The 10,025-nt window shown below is 47.0% G+C and overlaps 1 protein-coding gene across 1 annotated transcript in view; it reads left to right on the forward strand.

The window, feature by feature from the left end:
• The window catches only part of LOC143295159 (uncharacterized), an 18,099-nt gene extending 8,844 nt beyond the window's left edge, over positions 1–9,255 (forward strand). Inside the window, exon 2 of the mRNA XM_076606733.1 lies at positions 7,118–9,255. Within this exon, the coding sequence (XP_076462848.1) occupies positions 7,122–9,053 (1,932 nt within the window). The 5' untranslated portion in view covers positions 7,118–7,121 and the 3' untranslated portion in view covers positions 9,054–9,255. The remainder of the gene's footprint in view (positions 1–7,117) is intronic.
• The last annotated feature ends 770 nt before the right edge of the window (positions 9,256–10,025 follow it).

Below are 10,025 nucleotides of genomic sequence, written 5' to 3' on the forward strand. Positions count from 1 at the left end.
GAACCCGAACCGACACTTGTCTCAAGCCGACGTGTATTTTGTGTTTGTATTGTATTGTATTTCTCTTTTCGTCACAACAGATTTCTCTGTGTGAAATTCAGGCTGCTCTCCCCAGGGAGAGCGCGTCGCTACACTACAGTGCCACCCCCGCCCCCCCCTTTTTTTAATTTGGTTTTCCCATCGAAGTGGATTTTTCTACAGAATTTTGCCAGAATTTTGTTGCCGCGGGTTCTTTTACGTGCACTAAGTGCATGATGCACACGGGACCTCAGTTTATCGTCTCATCCGAATGACTAGCGTCCAGACCACCACTCAAGGTCTAGTGGAGGGGGAGAAAATATCGGCGGCTGAGCCGTGATTCGAACCAGCGCGCTCAGATTCTCTCGCTTCCTAGGCGGACGCGTTACCTTTAGGACATCACTCCACATACAGTTTTCAGTTTCATGGTTTGCAGGACAAAAAACAACAACAAACAAACAAGCAACGACAAAAATCACAGAAAAAACAAAACAAAACAAGACAACCAACCAACCAACCAAACAAAAAAACACCCCCAAAACAGGAAAGAGCAAGACGACACGTTAGTTCAGTGACTGTATCCGCACCAGAAGTGAGCAAAATAGATGGAGTCTCCCGTCAGTCCGACGGATGAGTAGGCAGGCATGCTTATCTGTCGGTGTGTGTCCTCATATGGGAGAAGAGGCCGATTCTGGATGCGCAGCACTTCCCACAGGTGTTGCAAGGGAAAACGTAGCCTGATTGTCTGACCAGCACAGGTGACTTTTTTTTTTTTTTTTTTTTTTTTAGCGAGGAGTTGTGCAGTCTCTTCCCCACTCTCTCGCCTACCGACGCTCACAGTCCCACAGGTGCAGATACTGCCACGTGTAGAACGGCCTCGGCAGGTGCAGGTTTTTTCTTCGGAGCCCACACACACACACACACACACACACACACACACACACAACAACAACAAAAACAAACAAAACCCAAAACCCGTACATGAAGAGAAGGGAAAGGTTTAGCAGGTCAAAGAGAGTTAACACAACCGCTCAGAAAATCGTCGATATCAAGCAAGAGGTGACCTTTTAAACCGATATCATAAAATGTCAACGCACGCAGGTGACACGTTACCTAGACATTTTTCTTTCATTCGGTTATTCGTGATTTTGGCTGCTAGTGTTTTCGTTGTCGAAAAACGGCGAGAATGATTATCGTTTTTAAGAAAGACTGATTAAAGGATTGAAACAACTCTGATAAAAGAAAGAGAAAAGTTTCTGTTCACACTAACTCACGCTTTAAATATGCGAACCCAATTATTGCCATCTAAACACGCATATTATTATATCAGATCGTCTCAGGCTATGGCCTGTTGAATATGCTGGATTTCTATTGGTCTGGGTGAGATTTATAACTGCCTTTGTCATAAGTATAAAAACGCCTAATTATAAAATGACATTCAACATATCAAGCCTAAATACGAGGATATTTTGGTTTTGATGGTGTGTGTGTGTGTGTGTGTGTGTGTGTGCGTGCGTGCGTGCGTGCGTGCGTGCGTGCGTGCGTGCGTGCGTGCGTGTGTGTGTGTGTGTGTGTGTGTGTGTGTGTGTGTGTGCGTGAAGTCAAGTCAAAATAATCTTTGTAGTTGGTAAAAAGAGTTAGATCATATAACTTCTCTCTCTCTCTCTCTCTCTCTATATATATATATATATCCTGTCATGTATGTGTGTGTGTGTGTGTGTGTGTGTGTGTGTGTGTGTGTGTGTGCGTGCGTGTACGTGTGTGTGTGTGTGTGCGCGCGCGCGCGCGCGAGTGTGTGTGTGCGAGTGCGTGAGTGAGTGAGTGAGTGAGTGAGTGTGTGCGTGAGTGAGTGAGTGAGTGTGTGTGCGTGCGTGCCAACGTGCTTGTGTGGTGACCGTCAGAAAAAAAAAACCGCCAGGCGTTTTTCTTCAAGTCTCTGACAGCGTCCAGCGGACAGGAGGCAGGCTTAGCGGGCATGGACGAGGGGCCGGGACTAACAGTCCTGCCGGACACACAGGGCCAAGCGTCACGCGAGGAACAGATGGAGTCAGGAGAAACCACTAATTGGTCACAGCTGACCGTCAGGCCTTCTTGGCAGGCCGCTTTCTTGGGGAACAGACGAGACGGGGACGAGACGAGACGAGACAAGACAAGACAAGACAAGACAGGACGAGAGAAAACAAGACAAGGCAAGGCAAGACAAGACAAGACAAGACAGGACATGATCATGACAAGACAAGGCAAGGCAAGGCAAGATTGGCCAAGACAAGACGAGGCAAGACTGGACAAGACAAGGCAAGATAAGGCGAGGCAAGACAAGACAAGACGAGGCAAGACAAGACAAGACGAGACAAGACAAGACAAGACAAGACAGGGCAAGGCAAGGCAAGGCAAGGCAAGGCAAGGCGAGACGAGACGAGACGAGACGAGACGAGACGAGACGAGACGAGACAAGGCAAGGCAAGGCAAGGCAAGGCAAGGCAAGGCAAGATTGGCCAAGACAAGGCGAGGCAAGACTGGACACGACAAGGCAAGATAAGGCGAAGCAAGGCAAGACAAGACAAGACGAGACAAGACAAGACAAGACAGGACGAGGCAAGACAAGACAAGACAAGGCAAGATTAGACAAGACAGGGCAAGGCAAGGCAAGGCAAGACAAGACAGGGCAAGGCCACTCAAGACAAGACAAGACAAGACAAGACAAGGCAAGGCAAGACAAGGCAAGGCAAGGCAAGGCAAGGCAAGGCAAGGCAAGGCCAGTCAAGACGAGACGAGACAAGACAAGGCAAGGCAAGGCAAGGCGAGACAAGACAAGACAAGACGAGGCAAGACGAGACAAGACAAGACAAAACGAGACGAGACGAGACAAGACGAGACGAGGCAAGACGAGACGAGACGAGACAAGGCGAGGCAAGGCGAGGCAAGGCGAAACAAGACAAGACGAGGCAAGATAACACAGGATGAGACAGGACAAGACGAAGCAAAGAAAAGCATGTACACACACTGGAAATGAATTCCTGTGATTTTGTTTTTAAAAAAAAGGCTACCATACTCTGTGTTGGTAATAGAACATTGAGTAAAATGAAACTGTCATCATAATACAGTATATGAATGATGCATGTTTGATAGAATTTATAACAATATCAGAAATGAATATACTGCAAAATTTGACATGTTTGTACATTAATTTTGATAAAAGAAGTAAGCTGCCACAGGTATTTGATAATTATATTAATCCTTTGATAACACTTTATAAAAAACAACAACTCTGGTGCTCCTTGAAGCTATGTCATCATGAATACATGCCATGATGTGACATTTGGTATCACTGTCAATATTTCCTTTTTTCTTGTTCTTTATCATTTGTTATTATTCTTCATCTTATTATTACTAAAGTATTATCATATTGAAAAATAACCCTTGTATCTCAACAAATTAATGATTTTTTTTTCGATGATCATTGATGGACCAAATGTTTTGCTATGTGAATGTTGAATAACACTGACGTCGTGAAATGTCAAAATATAATCTTGTGTACAAGGGGGGGAAAAAGACGAAGCATGACAAGACAAGACAGGACGAGAGAAGACAAGACAAGACAAGGCAAGGCAAGACAAGACAAGGCAAGACAAGACAGGACGGCAAGACAAGACTGGACGAGGCAAGATAAGGCGAGGCAAGGCAAGACAAGACAGGATGAGGCAAGACAAGTCAAGACAAGACAAGACAATACGAGACGAGACAAGGCAAGACAAAGCAAGACAAGACAAAACGAGGCAAGACAAGACAAGACAAGGCAAAGCAAGGCAAGGCAAGGCAAGGCAAGGCAAGACAAAGCGAGACAAGACAAGATAAGAGGAGGCAAGACAAGACGAGACAAAACGAGACGAGACAAGACGAAACGAGACGAGGCAAGACAAGACGAGACGAGACAAAACGAGACGAGACAAGACGAGACGAGACGAGGCAAGACGAGACGAGACAAGACGAGACAAAACGAGACGAGACGAGGCAAGACGAGACAAGAAAAGACGAGACGAGACGAGGCAATACAAGACAAGACAAGACGAGACGAGGCAAGCAAAGACAAGACAAGATGAGGCAGTATAAAACAAGACGAGGCAAGACGAGACGAGACAAGACAAGACGAGACGAGACGAGACAAGATAAGGCAGTACAAGACAAGACAAGACAAGACGAGGTCAGACGAGACGAGACGAGACCAGACCAGACAAAACCAGACAACACAAGACAAGACAAGACGAGGCAATACAAGACATGACAAGATGAGGCAGTACAAGACAAGACGAGACGAGACAAGACAAGACAAGACGAGACGAGACGAGACGAGACGAGACGAGACAAGACAAGACAAGATGAGGCAGTACAAAACAAGACAAGACAAGACGAGGCCAGACGAGACACGACAAGACCAGACAAAACCAGACAAGACAAGACGAGGCCAGACAAGACAAGACGTGTATAAGTCCAGAAAGCCCCGTTAGGTGCATGAAAATAGTTACATATTTAATTCAATGTAGCCTTGTGTCTGCAGGGGGATTAGTGTGAACAACAACATCCTTGACAACAATGATGTTAATAATGATAATAACAATGATAACGACCGGGACGATGCTGTGCTCTAGTGGCATAAAGACGGGCGCAATAGCCGAGTGGTTTAGACGTTGGACTTTCAGTCCGAGGGTCCCGGGTTCGAATCACAGTGACGGTGCCTGGTGGGTAAAGGGTGGAGATTTTTCCGATCTCCCAGGTCAACATATGTGCAGACCTGCTAGTGCCTGAACCCCCTTCATGTGTATACGCACGCAGAAGATCAAATACGCATGTTAAAGATCCTGTAACCTATGTCAGTGTTCGGTGGGTTATGGAGACACGAAAATACCCAGCATACATGAACCACGACAGAGTCATCGGCAAGTCGATGTTGGTCGTGTAACAGAAAGAAGAAGAAGAAGAAGAAGACGTTTGAAAACAAGAGAACACTGGCCATTAAGGAGAAGCGTGAGCGAAGGAAGCAGCGCTCAACTTCTGGAGATGTTTTCCCTTGCAACACCTGTGGGAAGTGCTGCGCATCCAGAATCAGCCTCTTCTCCCATATGAGGACACACACCGACAGATAAGCCTGCCTACCTACTCATCCGTCGGTCCGACGGGAGACTCCATCGTAATAATAATGATATTATTATTATTATTATCATCATTATTATTATCATTATTATGATTATAAATAGATAAATAAATCAAAATGAAATAGCAACAAACGAACCACTGCTCGTTAGTGTTTTCAACAGAGGCCAACACACACACACACACACACACACACACACACACACACACACACACACACACACACACACACACACACACACACACACACAGACCACCACCACCACCACCACCACCACCACATACCGACGCTTGGACATATGCATGAAAGCAGATTTGTTGCAGATGTGTTTTGATTTATTGAGAACATGGCGATTTTAGAAAAGAAAGGAAGTTTATTCCTGGCTACAGAACCAAGACCATGAAAAGGCACACAGTCCTTGTACTTTCTTTTGACCATCGGTGTGTGATACAGAGAAAATATCAATGAGCAGACGATCGCAAACAACGGGATGGAACATTAGGCTGAACAAGATCACACGTGAATTGTGGGAACGCACCAAGGAAATTAAGAAAAAAAAAAAAGAAAAGAAAAAAGTATTAAAACACACACAAGAAATTCTGTAAACAATTCTCTGAGCAATTGATAGGAAGCCAATTGAGTTTATAGCCATAAAACATTTAGTGTGTAGGTCTTCTTCAAAGCCTCCGAGACAAAGCAAAGCTGAAGAATTCATTCTGAACTTTTCCAAAACTAAATTTCCTATGTTAGGTAACAGACGTGGTTTTCTTTTTCTTCTTCAGCGTTTCAATTAAAAATTTGCCGAAGAAAAAACAAATCCAGCAGCAACAGCGACAATAAATAGATCTCTTTAATTTCAAACAAAATGACCAATTGAATAAAATCTCTTAAATTTGGAAAAATAGAATAGAATAAGATAAAAAAGAAGACGAAAAAACAACACCAAATGGAGTATAACTCTTAAATGTCGAACCGGAAAAAAAAAGAACAAAACAATAAATACACAAACAGAATAAGAAAAGACGCCAGCGATTGAATAAACTTTCTTTTTTTTTTTTTAATTTTGCAAACTCACAGGAGAATGTTCCCAGAAACAATAACACTTTATGTAAAACGGCTGCGTTTCATTATGTCCATTCGTGCCGCCATTGCCATTTCTCCAGTAATGGAGCCGCTTTGTTCAAAGGCCAGAGCGCCAGAACTTCCTATTACTTGTCAGGTTGTTGTGTTTAAAGAATGCTGCCTCACTGCTATGGGGCAAAAAACGGGGGATATTATTACTAAAAAATTTCCCTCCCGAATGTGTGTGTGTGTGTGTGTGTGTGTGTGTGTGTGTGTGTGTGTGTGTGTGTGTGTGTGTGTGAGTGTTTATGCGTAAGTGCGTGCATGCGCATTCGTGCGCGCGCGTGTGTGTATATGTGTGTGCGTGCATGTGTGCGCATGAGTGTGCGCATGTGTCTGTGTGCGCATGTTTGTGTGTGTGTGTGTGTGTGTGTGTGTGTGTGTGTTTATGCGTAAATGCGTGCGTGTGCATTCGTGCGCGCGCGTGTGTGTATATGTGTGTGTGTGTGCATGTGTGCGCATGTGTGTGTGTGTGTGTGTGTGTGTGTGTGTGTGTGTGTGTGTTTATCTGTTTGTGCAAAGCGCTTAGAGACCTATTTAGAGAACAGACGCTTTAGGAAATAATATTCTTCTTCCTCCCATTAACGATGATAACAATCATGATAACGATAATAACAATCATAATAATATTAATAACAATAATAGTATTATTAATAATAATAGTAAATGTAATAATATTGATTACTATTATTATTGTAATAATAAGAAATAAATAATGAAATAAATAGAAGATTGTTGTTATTATCATTATTATCATCATTATTACTATTACTGTACCCCCACCCACCCCCCCAACCCCACCCACCCCCTCCCCCTTTCTGTCCACAGCGCCATGACAACCAAGGACCTTGGAGGAGGGCACTTCAACAACGACAACGACAACGACGACGACAACGAAACTTCCACCAGCAGTGCAGCGCTCACCACGACCACAGCAGTTGACAGCCCGGCAAAGCACGTCCACAACAAGACCTACCCCTCTCCCACCCTCTCCCCCTCCCACCCCTCATCCTCCTCTCTCCACCCGAAGGGTGATCCGGGGGAAGCCAGGTCGGCTGATGACCAACAGACGGACGCCAACACCGCATCCTCTGTACAAACGCAGGGTGGAGTAGAATCCCCGACGATTGACGAAGAGCAAACGGACGACAGCATCTCATCCTCTGCACAACCATCCCAGGAGGTAGAAGCCCCGTTGGTTGATGACAAACAGTCGGACGACATTATCATATTATCCACTGTACAACATGGGGGAAAAGAAGTCACATCGATTGACGACGACAACGACAACGACGACGACGAAGGAGAAGAAGAACATTCGGACATCAACTCTCTCCCAACGCCCTCCCTCCTCCACTCCTTCGGCGCCAGACTTCCCGAGGAGGGCAGCTCGCCCCTGCTCTACGACGTGGCCGTCAGCCGCTCCGGGAAGTTGGTCATCGTCACCGACAGCTGGAACCGGAGCGTCAAGGCCTTCGACCTGACGCGGCCCGGGGCACCCTGCTGCGGCGAGCTCCGCCTAGGGAAGGAGTGCCCGCTGTGCCTCACCAGCCTCAGCTGCCCAGAGCGCGTTGTCGTTACACTGCATCAGCGGCCTCGGCTGTTCGTGCTTGGTGTCCATCACAACTACCACCACCAAGAACGTGACCACCACCAGGAGCAAGAATCGCTGCCGGGCGCACTGCTGGGCGTGTCCGGGACACAGGACGTGAATGTGGCACACGACAACGCCCGGGAGATACACGAGGAGGAGGAGCAGGAGCAGGAGGAGGAGAATGACAAGCAGAACGTTCCAGTGACAGAGGACAGAGAAAGAAATGACCCCCAGGACATAGAAAACCCTCAAGACATAAAGGATCCTCAGGACACAAAGGACCCTCAGGACGCAAAAGACCCCCATGACACAAAAGACCCCCAAGACAAAAAGGACCCCGGTCCCAATCCGGGCCGGCCGGTGCTGTACTTCCACTCTGTCATCACCACGTGCTGTCAGTACCGCGGCATCAGCGCCCTCGGCACGCCGGGGGACGGACAGCAGCAGGAGGACGAGGAACACGAGCAACAGCAGCTGGTGCTGACCCTGTCCCAGGAGGTCCACGTGGTGTCCCTGCAAGGCGTCGTCCTGCGCGTCATCGCCCCGGCCCTCTGCGGTCTCCCTCTGCTGGTGGACGTCATCCACGTCACCGCCACCCCGTCCCGCCACCTGGTGGTCACGGACGTGGGGGCCCGGAGGGTCGTCTGCCTGACGCTCTCGGGCCGCGTCCGCTGGCTCCACCCCTCTCTGCACGCCCCGCAGCGGCAGGAGAAGGAGGACCTCCAAGACATGGACGAGGAGGAGGAGAAGGAGAAGGATGCTGCATCCAGAGACACACCCACACAGGGAGAGGCGGCCAAGACCGATGGAGACGGCTCCGACGACGGTGTCAAGGTGAAAGAGAAGGAGAAGAAGGTGGAGGAGGAGGAGGAGGAGGAGGTAGAGGAGGAGGAGGAGGAAGAGGCCTTCACGGGGGTGCAGTGGCCTCTGGGCGTGGCCGCCGACCGCCAGGGCCGGGTGTTCGTCAGCGACCTGGAGCGGCACAGCGTGGTGCAGCTGTCGCCGGGGGGCGTGGTGGGCCGTCTCCTGCTGACCCGGCGCCACGCCCTGCACTACCCACGCGGCCTGGCCGTGCAAGGTGGCTGTCTGTGTCTGACGCAGGACGACCGCGTCAAGGTGTTCTCCCTGTCAGGGCGCCACGGCCCATGCCGTGCCCCGGAGCCGTCCTAGGGTGGTGGTGGTGCTGCTGCTGCTGGAGGTGGTGGTGGTCAGTTTGTTGGAGCGAAAAACGTATCATGTGACTCGTCATAAATAGTTACCCACCGGGGGTTGATATTCAAGGGACTATCGTATCTCGTGCGGGTAAAGGTGTACTTGCTGATGAATCTACATGAGGCAAGGCCCGTATTCCTTGCCTCGTGTTTCATCTCTTTTTTTAAAATATTTTTATTTTTATTAAAAAAAAAGAAAAAGAAAAAAGATTAGTGTTACCCGCTGGTACAGCTTTATTCGCAGGTACGATGGTCTCTAGAACAGCACTTCAGAAGGGTCATACTTAGGTGTTGCTGGCAAAAGAAAGAAAGAAAAAAAAAAAAAAAAAAAAAAAAAAAAAGCAAGAAAGAAAGAAAGAAAGAAAAAAAAAAGCAAGACACGTGAAAAAGATATTTGTTCACTTCTATTAAATCAGTAACTGGCTGAAAATAAAGAAGAAAACAGACAAAAAAAAAATCATCATCATGACCTGGAATGACCTGGAATAAGAAGAAGAAGAAGAAGAAGAAGAAGAAGAAGAAGAAGAAGAAGAAGTGATCATTGCTAGGATTTAAGGAAAGAAAGGGATACTTAAGAATGTATGCCATCCTTATTATACATGGCTCTACAAAGCGTCAGTGGAAAAAAAAGAAGAAGAAGAAGAAGAAGAAGAAGAAGAAGAAGAAGAAGAAGAAGAAGAAGAAGAAAGAAAGAAGAAGAAGAAAAAAAAAAAAAAAAAAGCGAGTGGTTCCCCCTCAACCACAACACCAGTCTCTTTACATCACTGCTACCGATTTGGTGTGATTATGATATGGCTGGAGAATGAGCAATCTTGAGGTCGTTTACATGCAGGGTTCGTGTAATTATTTGCATGGAGGACCGGGGTTTGTTGTTATTTGGGGGGGTCATTCGTGTAACTGTTAACACGACAGGATTGTTTGTGTAACTGTT

Source organism: Babylonia areolata, chromosome 20 (genome assembly GCF_041734735.1).
Source record: "Babylonia areolata isolate BAREFJ2019XMU chromosome 20, ASM4173473v1, whole genome shotgun sequence".
NCBI classification, from domain to species: Eukaryota; Metazoa; Mollusca; class Gastropoda; order Neogastropoda; family Buccinidae; genus Babylonia; species Babylonia areolata.